The sequence below is a fragment of the Chenopodium album genome, chromosome 18 (genome assembly GCF_948465745.1).
Source record: "Chenopodium album chromosome 18, dcCheAlbu1.1, whole genome shotgun sequence".
In the NCBI taxonomy this organism is placed as follows: domain Eukaryota; kingdom Viridiplantae; phylum Streptophyta; class Magnoliopsida; order Caryophyllales; family Amaranthaceae; genus Chenopodium; species Chenopodium album.
In genome coordinates this window covers 3,089,821-3,105,986 of record NC_137851.1, presented here as the reverse complement: position 1 = coordinate 3,105,986, position 16,166 = coordinate 3,089,821, and the positions used below count along the sequence as shown (strand labels likewise).

General features: G+C 33.6%; 2 protein-coding genes across 2 annotated transcripts; one reads left to right on the top strand and one right to left on the bottom strand.

The window, feature by feature from the left end:
• The first annotated feature begins 291 nt into the window (after positions 1–291).
• On the top strand, positions 292–11,427 carry LOC145590713 (putative sugar phosphate/phosphate translocator At3g11320). The gene is made up of 9 exons (XM_081647116.1): positions 292–441; positions 547–775; positions 872–910; positions 2,225–2,322; positions 2,417–2,550; positions 7,578–8,050; positions 8,528–8,631; positions 8,768–8,996; positions 11,047–11,427. The coding sequence occupies exons 1-9, from the start codon at positions 374–376 to the stop codon at positions 11,191–11,193; spliced, it is 1,521 nt and encodes a 506-aa protein (XP_081503242.1). The 5' UTR covers positions 292–373; the 3' UTR covers positions 11,194–11,427.
• Positions 11,428–12,019: 592 nt separating this feature from the next.
• LOC145592706 (DNA sliding clamp PCNA-like) lies at positions 12,020–14,643 on the bottom strand. The gene is made up of 4 exons (XM_081649218.1): positions 14,248–14,643; positions 13,142–13,294; positions 12,941–13,038; positions 12,020–12,836 (listed from the first exon to the last, which is right to left on the bottom strand). Exons 1-4 carry the CDS (start codon positions 14,564–14,566, stop codon positions 12,291–12,293), a joined length of 1,116 nt encoding a protein of 371 aa, XP_081505344.1. The 5' UTR covers positions 14,567–14,643; the 3' UTR covers positions 12,020–12,290.
• Positions 14,644–16,166: the final 1,523 nt, after the last annotated feature.

Below are 16,166 nucleotides of genomic sequence, written 5' to 3'. Positions count from 1 at the left end.
TCAATGATTCTACAAAATTACCCAAAATAGTTAGTCACTATACGTTACTGACATTAACATTTTTTCTTACAATGTGATCTACTACGACCCGACCCGCTAAAAATCCGAAACTGGCTTGAAAAAAAACCCGAAAAGTCCGATTACACCCTTAGACCTTAGTTGATGGTCATTAGTAAACAAATAAACACATGCATAGAAGTGGGTTATGTAACTCGCACACCAAATTGGCCAAATGTATAAACCCACCTAATAGGCCCAATTCAAAGTCCAATACCCTAATTAAACCCTAGCTTCGTCTCCTCTTAACCTTTCAGCCTCCTGCCTTATTCCCCTTCCCTGCAATCTCAAGCTCAACCGCCAGAAAAACTCAAAAATGGTGAAGGGTCGTCAAGGCGAGCGCGTCAGGCTCTATGTCCGCGGATCAATCCTCGGCTACAAGAGGTAATAACCCCGATTTCTGTCTTCAAATCTTCAACTGGGTATTGTTTGATTTTCTCAAATCATGAAACTTTGATCTGGGTTTTGATTGTTGTATACTGTAATTAGGTCAAAGTCGAACCAGTACCCAAACACTTCTTTGGTTCAAATTGAAGGAGTTAACACTCAAGAAGAAGTATCCTGGTATTTGGGTAAGAGATTGGCTTACATTTACAAGGCTGAGACTAAGAAGAATGGGTCCCACTATCGTTGCATTTGGGGCAAGGTTTGCAGACCTCATGGTAACAGTGGTGTTGTTCGTGCTAAGTTCACCTCCAATCTTCCTCCTAAATCCATGGTAAATCTATTTTTATTTGTTTTCTTTGTTTTTTGATTCAAAGTTTTTTGAAAAGTTGATTTTTTGCTGAATTAGTGGTTTACATTGTTGTTGCAGGGTGACAAGATTAGGGTTATGATGTACCCCAGCAATATCTAAGGTATTTGTTACTGTTAATTTCATTTATAGTTTATGATATTGCAGCTTTATCCATTTTGATTGTAAATTATATTGGCATAGTATAATGATATTGAATATACAGTTCTATGTATGCTATGTGAATGAAATTTTAGCCCATTCATTTGAAAGCATGTAGTTGGATATGCTATGTGACTAATGTGATGATCAGGGGGTAATCAATAGCAAATTGTTTAGGGTAATGTAGTGTATATGTTGTTGATTCTTATCGTTTTGTTGTGATACGCAATAGCAGAAGGTTTCATGTAGAAATATTAGTACAGTAGAGCCAATTATGCTTATATCTATTGGTGACTGATCATGTACTAAGACTCATTAGGTAATTCCGTACTTGGGAATATAAATGTACCATTTAATCCAGTTTAAAATACACTGAGATGTCATTATAGTCTAGTAGAAAACCCGGTATTTTAGTTTAGGACTTAGGAGCTTAATATGTATGTGTAACTAGGCTCTAAGTCATGGGAGCGTCCTGAATTTAAATTACCGTATGTTGATCAAATATTATAAAATTTTAAGTTATATGGATTAGTGAGCTGTTTAGATCTATTGAAATTGTTGTTTAAAGATTGTAGTGATTATCTATAAGTCTATAACTGAGTTGTTGAAGAGGGTATTTATCAGTGTGATTATGTTCCAAGTTGTTAGATCGCCCTAGATTTTTTTTTGGTTAATTACATAAAAAGAGTTGCGGCACTAACTTGAAAATAGTTATTAACCATTGTTCATTGATTTAAAAGCCAAAGAGCTCTCCAAATACACTTCCACAAACCAGTGAACCACAACTAGTGAAGACATTTTGCAGTGTCAAGTAGAAATAGATAGAGGTGATTTCTGAAATGCTGTTGTTCGAGTTAGAAATCAAACTTTCTTGGGTCAAGAATAGTTTTATTAACTATAGTGATTAGTGAGTTTGGCTAGTTTTATTTGGGCTTATGATAAGCCTCTTGGCTGTTTAGAGGATGATCGTTTTTGAAACCCTGTCTCACTTTCTACTGCCATTCATGTTTGCCTTTAGGTTTCCCATCATTCTTGATCTGTGCCCTACTTGGATTCTTTTATTCCTTTACTTTTGAATTTATTAGTCTTCTCCATTAATATGATTATCCAGTTGTATACTTGTATTATTTATACGCATATGAACCTATTATAGAGTGTCACCCTGTATGATTTTTTGGTAGATTCTTGCATTTTGGAGTTTCTCTTCTCTTTTCTGTTTATAAACATCACAAGATTTGTTGGATAATTACTTGATAAACAATTGTCTTGCAGAAATTAGCAATGAGAAGAGATGGTGAAGTGCAGAATTGTTGGAGGATAGCTATTCTATTGAATTCCAAGAAGGGCCATTTTCTTGACATTTCTAACTTGTATGTTATGTGGTCATCATTTTTGCACTAGGATGTATTGAAGATTTACCTGTTTCTGACATCTGAAATTTTGGATCTAAATTGATATGTTTAGTATATTACTGCTGATATTTATGATCGCTTGCTTCATGGCATTTACGAGTACTAAATTCATGATTGCTCATTTTGTGATGATCTACATAGTCTCTCCAATACTTGCTGCTTTATGTGCTACAACTACCGGTTTTGGTAGATAACTGCTAATTCGTAAGTTGGGTGTAGCAATTGAGTAGAACTTTAGAGCACTCGTCTAATGCTGTAAAAACCAAGTCTGTTTAGAGAATTTTCCCACCCAAGACGTGAACCAATATCTGATCTTCATGATTATATTTACTTGGCATGACTCAAATGCTAGAATGACTAAAGTTGACCTGTGTGCCCAATTTTGTTGACTCATCTAACTGAGGGCATTAGCAATAGAACAAACCTCTAAGAGGTTTGTTTACTTGCCACATCATCATCATACAAACCCCACACTTAACAAACCTTTCATCAACAATAAACAAACTTGTTCAAAGGTATATGCGATTTAGTTACAACTCATTAAATTTATCTAAACAATAAAATAGGCCCTAACAAGATTTAATTTTTTTTTTAAAAAAAAGGAGAAAGTGGGCCATTTGGAGCAAAATGAATCTGTTTGTATATACAAAGCTGTTGCTCATTTATCTCTTCCCGCAATAAGAGGTTTGTCAACAAACCTCAAAATTATTCCCACAAACCCAATGACAAACCTCTTATTGTGGATGCCCTGAGAAATTAGAGTCAGAGCAAGTTTCTATGTGGTAGAAAATGGTCATTGATCATTCAGTATCCCTTGTAAGTTGTATACGGAGTACTTCTATGGCTGTAAGCTTTGTAATTAGTGAGCTTGCATCTACCCGTTCATAGGTTAATTCTGTGGAAATTACCTTGTGTTAAAAAAACCAAGATTTGTGTTTCATGTCAAATGAAAGTAGCTTGTCTCCAGGGTGCTGATTTTGTTCCAAACTTCCAATGACACTACCATTGGTGCCATGCCATTTGAGTCGTGCTATGTCAAGTAGATCTTGGTTGTAAAACAAAAAATGCGCAAGACTAAGTAACTTAGTATAGTATATAAATACTCTGTGATTCTAACACAATTAAACACACTTCTCAATATAAGAAAGAGTAATTGAAATCAAGGTCTCAAAAATACATGGAATAAACTTGGGAGTAAGGTAACGACTCCTTATGTTACATTAAAAAGCTAAGTTGATGCAACTATCGTTATTTGTGAGCAATGATCTTGTATTCTTCTATCCCTTCTTTGTTTGCCTTGTACTCTACTTAGAGTGCTCCTTTGAGATTTGCTTTATTGTCTTATATATAGCTAGAAATTTCAGTACTCGCACTTGTTCTTTCTTTCCCTCTCCTTTAACCTTACTTGCAGCCCCATGAGCACAATTGTCTCACTTCTGAATTTTGCTCCATGAAACAATAGAAAAGGATTAGAGGGAGTATATACTTGGTACAAATCGTGTGACTGTGTGAGCATGCCTACCCAGTCGATAGTCCAGTATAAGGTGCATGTATGTTACGAGTATGATGTTTGCACAATTTACGTCAATAATGGCATGTTCACATCATGATTTTTCTTCTAAATTTCAAATTTCCAAGGAATACATGAAAACTTACATAGATGACATTTATAAATTATAATTACACATTTTTCAAAAATAAATAAATAAATTATAATTATAATTATACATGAACCGAAAGTGAAAGAAAACGTATATGATTCATGATGTGCATGTGTTCCTTGTATCGGATTTCTGTTTGTTCTTGATTTATTTAAGAAGGGTCAAGTTGCATCCTTCCAATTAATTTATATTCCTAGTACCTGTACTAATTACACCCTTATGAGAATTTGGCCTTTCAATAAGGCTATATTCAAATTATTGATTTGTTTGAAAGTTAGTTAATGGGTATCTTTCGTGACAAAGAATATAGAAAAGATGGTTAGGTAAATGGTTATTTTATTAGGTTTAAGTAGTTAGATTAATAGATTATACTCCCTTTATTTTAAGTTTCATGATACGGTTATTATTTATATGTTTTTACCGTTTACCAAACAAATCTGAATTTCACTTTCAAAACTCAAAAGCCTATCTTGTGCAACTGTGCATTCATGGTTCATGGTGAAATTTAACATTCACTTAATCACGAAGTAGAAATAAAAGCAGCCATAAAAATAAAATTAAGGAAATTTTGCGAACAACTACCGCAAAAGTTTCAACTTTTGCGAACAACTATCTTTATCTTTATTTTTTATTTTTTTTTGCAAACAACTACCACAAACTTTGCATTTGTTTTGTTAACACTACCAATTAACGATGGATGTTTCCTTGCCGTATGTGGGGCCTACCCTGATTCGTTCAATACACAAATAAATGAACAATTAACTAGAAATCATAAGAAAGATTAATAAAATGGACGAATATTACCTGTTTTTTCAATCCTAATAGCATAAATTCTATCTCTAGGTGAGCAATTTCACCTATGCCCTAAAATTTTTCGAAGACAAACATTCAAAAAAACAAAGATTATCTAATTAGGGGGAAGATCGTTAATATAAAGGAGAGATAGTTGGAGGGAAAAGGACGAAAGGTGGGCCCCACATACGGCAAGCAAACGTCCTTCGTTAACTGGTAGTGTTAACAAAACAAATACAAAGTTTGTGGTAGTCGTTCGCAAAAAAAAAAAAAAAAAAAAAAAAAAAAAAAAAAAAAAGAGATAAAGGTAGTTGTTCGCAAAAGTTGGAACTTTTGCGGTAGTTGTTCGCAAAATTTCCTAAAATTAATACAAAGTACTTCCTATTTCATTTTCGCTAGGAGCTTATAGTGGCATGCCTGGAAAATCATTGTTTAAGAAACTAGTTAATTTTTTAAAAAATAAACAGAGTATGAATTATTATGGTTATGTACTTCGTAATTTCTGTTTATTTTTTTTAAAAAAGAAAACATTACAAGAAAGAAAGAAAAAGAAAAAAAAAAAAAAAACTATTATAATTATGTGCTTATCTTGAATCAAAAAATCTAGAATAATTTACCATATTTCTTGATCATACACCCAAACAATTGATTAATTTATCATAAAGATCTCCTTAAATTATTCGAAACTGATTTCACTCTTTATGGTATATCCGTATATGTAAACTTGTAAAGTATGACATTGAGTGGATCATCATCTTCAATCACATGATATTTGTAAACAATAAGGTAAATTATCACTAAAGCAAAATTAAGTTGTAAATCCACATGGTAGTAGACCCATAAATTTTTAGTGGGAGAATAGTAGAAAACTTAATAAATTAAGGCGACTAGTTTTTTAGTCATGGTACGAACTTAAATAAGACTCCAAAAATTGTTAATTTTCCACATTTGCTTGGTCCTCCCTAGGGTTGGGTGAGTCACTCAAATAATGTTGAGAATTAAAATAATAAATGAATGATGAGATTATTGCCTTTACATTTTTTTAATGAGTTGGAGTATAATATTAACTCCAATATAAAGACATATATTAGACCATATGTTGACATGTCTTAGCTATTAAAGTTCAATATTTTAGATATAGTCAAATTATATTTGGTAGATCATGGTGGATTGGTAGAACTTCATTCATTCTTATTGTGCACACCTAAAAAATAAAAAAGTAATCAATGAGAATAATTGCAAAATATTTATTTCTAAAATGTTATTGAAAAATTATTATTATATTGGGTTAGTTATTGAAATTTAAAATAAGTAGATGCCGATATATATGTATCTTGTATGATGAATTTATAACAATGTTCATGAATAAATAATTAAATTATCAACGTGATGATCTTTCTATTACCTTGGGACTATGTATTGTTGGTTGGCAAGTTAAGATCAACCCATTTAGTTGAATTTTATATGAGCATATAATTTTGTATTTTAATCCTTATAAGTTAATTATGTATTGTTGGAGAGGGTTAGAAGATGATTTTCAAACAATCAAATGCTAATAATCTTTAAATTTCATACTTGTTCCCTTACCCAAATGCTGAATTGCATAAGTACCTTATCCATCCATTACTCATCTCACTCATTTGCTTCTAACACCCACCAAATTCAAGTATGCAACACCAAATCAACTATTGTAATTAAGAATATGGATCAACGCAATTGTTTGATAATTTAACACACATTTTAAAAAGTGAAATTAGCATAAACTCTAAAGTCTTACAAAATTTACAAATTACTATAATCTCAATTCCATTTCTCATTTTACTTTTGTCCTCTCATATTTGTGTTGATTTGGGTATATGATTTTTGCAGTTATACCCCTATTCTATGCAAAAAGACACATTTAAAACCCACTTTAATTACCAATCTTCCTTTATCACAGTGGTGAATCACATGTGAAAATATAAAATACAAGTAGTTATATTTAAAGACATTGTTAAATATGCAAGGGTGAAACAAGTGGGTGCCTTTTTTTTTACAATTTTATCTCTATATTTCCATGCCTATGTTCGATTCTATAACTTAATAAAAATAAACGTGAGACACAATATTCACAAAATTGGCCCCATTTCACACCCATAAATCCTTAGAGAACACAAACTAAACTTCACTATCTCAAGTGTTTTCAAATTTATAAATTTTCAATTTTCATCACCAATAATTTTCCAAAAATTAAAGGTAGAGTAATTGAGTAAAGGACAAATAAAATAAGCAAAAATTAGAAACAGAAAACGACTCTACAAATAAATCTTTTCCTTTTTTTTTTTAATTCTCTTTAATAAAATTAGAAACGACCGACGACTAACCCATCATCCGCCATTGCCAATATCTTCAATCTCTCTCTACAAACACACAATCAACGCGTTTTCACCTTCGAACTTTCTCTCTCCTCCCTCACCTTCTTCTCACATTCCCATTTCACAAACCCTCTAACTCGTCGTCTTCTTCAACCTACGAATTTCCAAATCCTCCATTTTCAATTTCTTCAATTTTCTCTCTCCTCGGATTTTCGACTTGATTGATTGGTTGATTAATGTGATTCGTACAATTACAGCAATTAAACCTCTTTGCTGTTCGATTCACTTTTTGAATTTTCGATTCCCTCAAAAATGTCAGATCTCTAGCAAAAATTGAAGATCCACAAACAATTTCTAGGGTTTTGAATTTGTTCGTCGTTTTTCTGGGCTTTAATTAACCGATAATACGAGGTTTCGAAAATTCAGAAGAAAACTAAGATGAAAACGACGAGCAGATTCTTCACAATAGGGCTGGTAACAGCATGGTATTCATCAAATATTGGGGTATTATTGCTGAACAAGTATTTGTTAAGCAATTACGGGTTCAAGTACCCGATCTTCCTTACTATGTGTCATATGACTGCTTGTTCATTGCTGAGCTACATTGCTATAGCTTGGATGAAGATGGTGCCAATGCAAACTATCCGATCTCGAGTTCAATTCTTTAAGATCGCAGCTCTTAGTCTTATTTTCTGTGCTTCTGTTGTTAGTGGCAATATTTCATTGAAATATCTTCCTGTTTCATTTAATCAAGCAATTGGTGCAACTACGCCTTTCTTTACTGCTGTTTTTGCTTATCTTATGACGTTTAAGAGGGAGGCCTGGCTTACTTATGCTACCCTTGTTCCTGTTGTTACTGGAGTTATTATTGCTAGTGGGGTAATTTCTTTTTTCTTTATTTCAACTTCAATTTCTTTTTATTGCAAATTGTTGTTGATTTGTCCTGTAAAGATTGTGGCTTTAGGTTGTTTGTGAATTTTGGAAATTACATTAATTTGTCAATGAACAACAAATTGGATGTGTTAGGCTGATTTTCCTTTCATGTCTGGAGGAAGTTAATGTATTTTCTTAGGGGTGCTTTTTGTTTTGTTTGAAATTGAATATCATAAATCGGATTTGGGAGGTTGAAGTAGGCATTAGCTGTAGCTTTACTGATTTATGGGTGAATTTGCTAAAATTTGTGAGGTATTAAATGACATATAGATTGGTACAGTAGATGTTAGTTTTTTGATTGATCTGATTGGGTTTCGAAAGCAATTTTTGGGTATTGGGGTTGCCTTTCAATGTTTAGATGTTCTGATTGCTGTGGATTTTAGTAGTGGTTGATGTATTTTTGGTTGCTGTTGACTATTGTAGAGTGAACCGAGTTTCCACCTTTTCGGGTTTTTAATGTGCGTTGCTGCAACTGCTGCCAGAGCTCTAAAGTCAGTGGTGCAGGGAATTTTGCTGTCATCTGAAGGGTAATGAGCATATCCTTTTCATTGTTTTGTAGTTTATTCTTTCTCAGTATAGTTGATGAGTTGCTCATTTACTCCACGTCTGTCATAGTATGTTTTGTTCATTGGAGACTAATTACAATTTATTATGCTTACTTAGGGAGAAGCTCAATTCTATGAACCTCCTCCTTTATATGGCTCCCATAGCTGTTGTTTTCCTTCTCCCTGCAACACTGTACATGGAAGAAAATGTGGTTGGTATTACACTGGCACTTGCTAGGGAAGATGTCAAGATTGTCTGGTACCTATTGTTCAATTCTTCTCTGGCATACTTTGTGAATCTGACCAACTTCTTGGTCACTAAACATACCAGTGCTTTGACTCTCCAGGTATGCAAATGAGATTTTTATTACCATTGTTTGGTGGGAATGTTGTATTGTGTGATTGCATGTTGCTACGATATGATTCCTCGTGTTGTTACTGGTTCATGAACATTCATGTTTTGTTTCTTGACGAAGATTCTTTCATGTGTGGTTTGGTTAAATACCCCATTTTCTCTTTCTGAAAACCACTCCTGGAGATCTGAACCTATAGCATCTAAACATAGATTATGAGCCTGTAATTTTTTTGTTTACCATGCCCCTTCATGCATGCGTGTGTTTTAACATACTTGAGCTGAGAGCAAAGTGGGTGTCTGATTTGCAGTAATGTTAAGTAAATAATAGTTTGGGATGGTATCAAAATTATTTTCATCTACAAATGATGAGAAAACTTACATAGCTTGTTAGATCTGAGAATGAACATTGTTGGAGGTGTAAGCCTACTATAATAGACGTGTAGGTGCTCTTGTGATAGTTATAAATGCATGGATAATATTGAATCAATAAGTTTGCATTTAGGAGTTCTCTTGTATGTTATTGATAATCTCACTGCAACCACACCAATTTAATTCTTGCATGTTTACTAATGTATTGGTTGGTTAAGATTGAAAACAAATGCTATAATGGGTACGAGTAGAATATTTGCACTTCATTAATCCTTTTCATTTAGCAGTTGACAAAACTGTTTCTGTGCATAATATCTAATTTTGAAGCTTCGTTGTTTGATATTTTATTTAGAACATGCAATTTTGCTTGAGAACTTAAGTTGGTCTTATTGTTGGACTATTCTTTGGGTCCCATACTCCTCAACTCATCCTGAAGTCATTCTTGAGATGATGTTGATGAAAATGTCTGAATGAGGCATTTACCTGTTTGAATTTCAATTTTATCAAGTCACCTATAGCCAGTCTCACTAGAGTCCAACCAAACTCCACCCCCCCCCCCCCCAACAATCCCCTACTTCTCGTCCTTCTCATTTCTCATCTTTAATAGAAGTTCATAAGAGAGGCCGAGAGGGAGATTTCGGAATAGAGGCAGTATACAAACTACAAAGATGCTTAGCTGAATTTCCTAGTGATCTTTTTTAGCTTTTATTATGCTCTTGAAAATGAGAGAGGTAACTTGTGTTGCCATTCTTCTTATTACTCTCACATAGTATAATTATGTAATAATTTATTCTAAGTTCTAACTAAAATGTTATATACAAGTGCATTTTACAAATCTACTTGTGTGAATTCTGGATCACTGCAGCTGTGGTCTGTTCATGTTATTTGTGAATCTTTCCCTTTTTCTTCCATTTAGGCTCTTTTGTTTTAAATCATGTTGTTGGCAAATAATGGGTTATTTCATCATCAGATGAAATGAAGGCATTAACCTTGACCCAAAGTCAATTCCTAAGCTTTGCTTGATATTTCTGTTTTGTAAGTGGATGTATATGAGGCTCCTTTGGTAGATATAGTTATTGGAGCTTGGAAGTGGGTGGAGGAGCTAAGAAAATATTTTCATGGCATATTACAAGTTACTGATCTTGATCTGCTCACGAAATGGATATATGGCTCATGAGAAAGTGTTTGGTGATCACATTACAATTTTTTATTGTGGTGAATATCTATTGTCGTGTTTGTCTGCTGTTTGCATCCTTGTAAACCAGTATAACTTTGGCCGATCATTCATTGCCTCGTTGGTGATTGTTGTGTTTGGATGTCACACTTCCATTCTGTGTTGGAAGTAGAAAGCTTTCCTAACCTCTAAAATACCTTGTCATCCATAAAACATCTCCTTCTAAAATGTATGAATGTCATTAGATAGCTTAGATTCAGTATCTCATAACCTCATAAGCTTCTGTTGTGTTAATTCACGGTGTTGTTTCTAGTTTTTTTTTTTTTCTTTTCTTTTTTTTTTCCTTCAAGGCGGGTATTTGCAGTTTTGCACTTAAAATCAAACTTCAGCCTTTTAATCAATTAGCCCTAAGCCTCCAATATGATTTGATTTTGACTGTTTATGTCTACGTTTATTATACCATTACAGTTCAATAATAAAATTTTATTTATTATGCCAGGTCCTTGGAAATGCAAAGGGAGCAGTAGCTGTTGTAGTCTCAATTTTGATCTTTAAAAACCCTGTCTCAATTACCGGGATGCTTGGTTATTCCCTCACTGTCCTTGGGGTCATTCTTTATAGTGAAGCAAAGAAAAGAAGCAAATGAACGAGCTGAGATAAATGATTAGACATAGTTTTGCTCTTATTATTCCTACCTCCGAGGAACATAATTGACATCACGAAGCAAAGGGTTGACAATACACTTGAAATTCGAGCCAAAGGTTCAGCTTTTGTATTTCAGATTCTCCCCTGTAAGTCTATGGGGATGGATTTTTGCTTGTAATATCAACACAACAGATGAGTTAGTCAACTAAATATGTAGGGGTTAAAAAGAAAAAGGAAATTATAAGGCAATAAGCAACTGCTGTTTCTTTATTCTTTGCTTATATTGGGTTCTGAGGGGGGGAATATTTTGTATTCTTTTAGCAAAAAGTTGTAGAATTGCATTCTCTATACAGTCTGTCCTTAACAGTTCAAAATTGAGTAATTAATGAAATACATTCATCGGTTAAATTTTCTTAAAAGTTGCTGGTATATCTGCTAGTAAGGTGTGATTCTACCAAGAATAAACTCACTGTATAAGTTTCTTTATCCAGATCTCCAGGTTTCGTATGTCTGATCATCAGGATATTTGTCTGCCTGCCTTTCACTTGTGTTTTGGTCCATGATTATTGGCACTTCCATCGCTTGTTTTGGTTCAGATGTAAGTTTGTTTTGGTTCAGATGTAAGTTCCATGCAATAACGAAGGACACGCTATTTTAAATCAAGGCAAGAAACAGTTTGCTGCTTCACAAGTTTTCAACAAGAAAGCTGACAGTTTATATTCAATCTAATCAATTATCATCCAGATAGGAAATGTTTTGATTTTATAAATAAACGGAGAAGATAACATATTACTAGTAAAAAGACCATTCAATATAGAAACCTGCTGCACCAATTCCTTGTTTTTCTGGTAGCACACAGCAACTACAAAAGTGAAGGAAAATCTTGGAAGAAAGCCCTAAATTTCTACTTCTAACCAACCAATTACCGATTTACATCAAAATGGTTTCAGGACCAAGAATTATCGAAGCAAATCAAATGCCAAAACGGTCCTAAGAACCTACCCAGCCGGATAGAATGCAGCTGAAAATCTCTACTAAGTCTACTATGAACATGTTTCAAGAGATCAAGATATAGGTAGGTGATTCAGCTCAAAGAGATCACTCCACTTCCATAACTTCAACTTCCGCCTTTGGTTGGGTTGCTTCTGTCGTAGGCTTTATCTCAGCCTCAGAATCAGTTTCCATCTTGAAGTCTTGATCCGTAACTAATTCTGACTTCACTGGCTTTTTCTCCCCTTTAGGTTTCACTTCGGCTCCTCTTTCAGTTTCCATCTTAACCTGGGAATCTTCTACAGTTTCATAATCTTCTACAACTTCATCATCTTCTCCATTTTCTTGCTTGGTGCCCGTTATAGTCAGAGGCACAGCTTCTTGAGCCTTGGTTTTAGTGTGGTTTTCTGCAGGAGGCTGTGTTCTAGGCTGAGGGTTGGTCTCCAACTCTTCTTCTTCAATCTTAGGAGCCAGGTAGTACCTGACATGGCCCATTTCAGCGATCTTGTATTCCACCACCACTGGCATATCTGAAGATAAGCTAATGGACACTTGGCTGGACAGCGAGGTTGCTTTAGTGAAGGTAGTGATATACTTGAGAGCAAATGTCAAACAAATTGGTTGCTTCATCTCAATGATGGTGGCTTCCTCTGGCTGCCAAAACAACAACCAAATAATGAAATCCCATAAGCGATAAACTTTCCTCACTGACCTAGATAATGCCTAATTCACAATAATTTTTGCAAATGAAGACCAACCTTCTCTGTTGAGGAATTCTGTCTGCAGGTAATGTTCCCAGATCCAATGTCACCTTTGGTAGAGAATGTTACACCTTGCTTTGACACAGTGATAGTAACTGCAATCACAAGTGGGTACAAGTTAGCTAACCTTTCTCTGTTGAGAAGGGCAGTAGGAGAAAGCAACACTAGTAATATACAAATGCAATCAGTCCATCTTACCAGTATCACCAATCGAGGAAAGACTAGAACAAATACTAGAAAACTCTGATGATGGCATTCGAACAATTGCATCATATTCAGCATCTGGGATCCCCAGGTGATCGCTGTCAATGTCCATCAGCTTCATTTCGATATCTGATATCTTATCTTGTGCTGCACATCAAAGTGTATGATCACCAAAGTCAATACTTCTTGGATAGCAGTGTGAGCAAGAGAAACACTTATCATTTAGTGTAGTCACAACAAGACATAGCAATATAGCATAGATGTGTGAATGTGTGATGCATCTATTAAAAATTCACAAGTGGAGATACTTTGTTAAATCGTAGACACTTACAGTCTGACACTGCATATAAGTCACATTCATCACATTGCTAGCATATGATCATTGCAATTCATAGTGCAATTTGTTACAAGACAACAAGAAAGAAAATCAAAACACATTCTACTTAAAACACATGCTAAACAACTGATAAAAAGATCCAACATTATTGTGAATCAAACCAAAGCAATAAAATTCAGACAAAGATCAAAGATACACACTCCAGGACCTAATTCAAACATAATGACTTTGGAAATTACGACATTCAATGAATTGACCGAATAAGTGTCAGCCCTAATAACCGATAACTTAAGACAGTCAACTAGTGTAGCAATAGTTTGGACTTTGGAATAACAAAATCAGAGATTAACCCCAAAAGCTATAATCATTCAAGAAGAAGATTCTCCTTTAACTTGACATCCAAGATTCTTCCCACATTTATAATATTTCATCTTATAAAAACCAACGATATTATCACACTCTATCACCTATGCATTATCGTTTAATCTGTAAAAGGGTAAACAGACTATCCAGAAATGAATGCAAGAGGCAACAAAACCCTAATACAGTACAATTTGCCATTATTAACTAAAAAATTACCATTGCAAATTAAGTCATTTTCTTGATATCAATCGTCAAAAAGTAAACCAAGAACAACCCTTAATCAATTTATCATTTCCAAAAACCCTAATCCAATTTAAAACCCAATTGAGCCAGAAAAACAAATTAAGACCCAAAATCGAAACAAAAAGAAGATGAATTAATAAATAGTAGTAACACTTACAAGGGCTCTCGAACATGAAGGTGACGGTATCGGTGCCATCATCAGCCTTAATGGTAATAATATCATCATTGGAGGCACACCTGAGCATCTTAGCCATATTAGCAATGCTCATACCCATGGAAAAGGTTCGGTCACACCGGAAATGCTCGAACCCCTCGGAACGAAGGAGGAGGGCAACAAGAGCGACATGGCTAGAATCCATGGCTTGAAGAGAGAATCCGGTGGAAGAGCAGTCGAAATTGGCGTCATTGACAAGATCTTTAATGGCGTCAATTACCCTCTTCAGCAAACTGCCCTGTACTAACCTTAATTCAAACATTTTTCTAGGGTTTTTGTTGAGGAATTGGGGATTTTCTTGAAATGTTGAAGGTGGAAGAGAGAGAAAGAGAGGAGAGTGTGGGAGCAGGGGAAAATGTGGGAACCCTGGAAAAGTAATGTGTTATATATTTATGAGGGTACTGGAGTGGATTTGGCGGGAAATGGTTCCCGCCAAAAAAATGATAACAGTATCAACGGCGTCTGTATTAGGTAAGTTTTGGTTTTTCTCTTTTATGGGTTTCTCACGGTAATTTTGGACTACAATTGTTAAAAGCACACTCAATTTGATTCGAAACCGACTTGAAAAATATCCAATTTAAATTTAAGGCTTGTTCTCATTGATTGAAATGAGCTGAATTGAATTTATTAATTAGTGAATTTTTAACTACGGATTAATGATCTTTGATTATTTATTATTATAAATATGTGTATATACAAATATACATATTAAAATATTTAAGAAAAATATACTATATAATTAAAATATTTATGAAAAATATATTAAAAACATGAAACCCCAAAACATTTTACAAAAATATACTATATAATTAAACAATAAAATATTAAGATGACAAAAGAGCATAAAACACTTTTTAAAAAATTCTCAAAATGAAAAAAAAAAAAAACAAAAAAAACAAAGAGTTGGGCCGGTCTTATTTAAAAACTAACTTGATCCTATTTTTACTCCTAGCTCGTCAAATAATGAAATATGGTATGATAGTCATTAAGTGAAATGTGGTATAACCGTATAATAGTCATCAATATTATTTTTATTATTTTATTATTATTATTATTATATCTCAAAATCATACAAAGTTATACAACCTATGCAAAGTTATTATTATTATAATTATTATTATTATTATTATTATTATTATTATTATTGTCGTTGTTGTAATATAAGCTTAAAAGTATGAAATTTGGTTTTATATCATTAGCAATATCATTGGACATAAACTGAATTGAACTGAAATTAATCTCATGAGAACTGGCCCTTAAACTCGTGGGGACACAACAGTTTGGTACGAGTATGACTCAATTCAACCACATTAGATCTGATCCGAATTGACACCTCTAACATTGGCGTTCGATTGATGATATTGGGAATTCCGAATTCGACAATAATGTTTTTTTTTTATTTTAATATTTTTTTATTTAATACTTTTTAAGGCTTTAAACAGTGACATAATTCACATTTGAGATTTGAGGGAGTCCGAATTAGCAATATGTACGACATTTTAGTAAAAAAAATATATAGTAATTATGGAAGCTTAGATTTATATAAAAAGTTGTTGATTTATATACGAATTGCCATTTGCTAACCTTTTTTCATTTCCAATCAGATAGAATATTATAGAACCCTATTAATGAGGTTTGATTGTAAGTTTCGTATACCAACTTGTAAAAGTGTAAAACTAAAACCATTAACCAACATGGCAACATACATACTTGTTAATTTTTTTTTTATTATTTTTTTTTTAAAATACATACTTGTTAATTTGGCAACTTCTTGTATAACCTTTCTACCAATTTATTATTTTATCATTTACAATGGTGAGGGGTGATAATCAACTCTTATAGTCTTATGTCATCCTTAATTT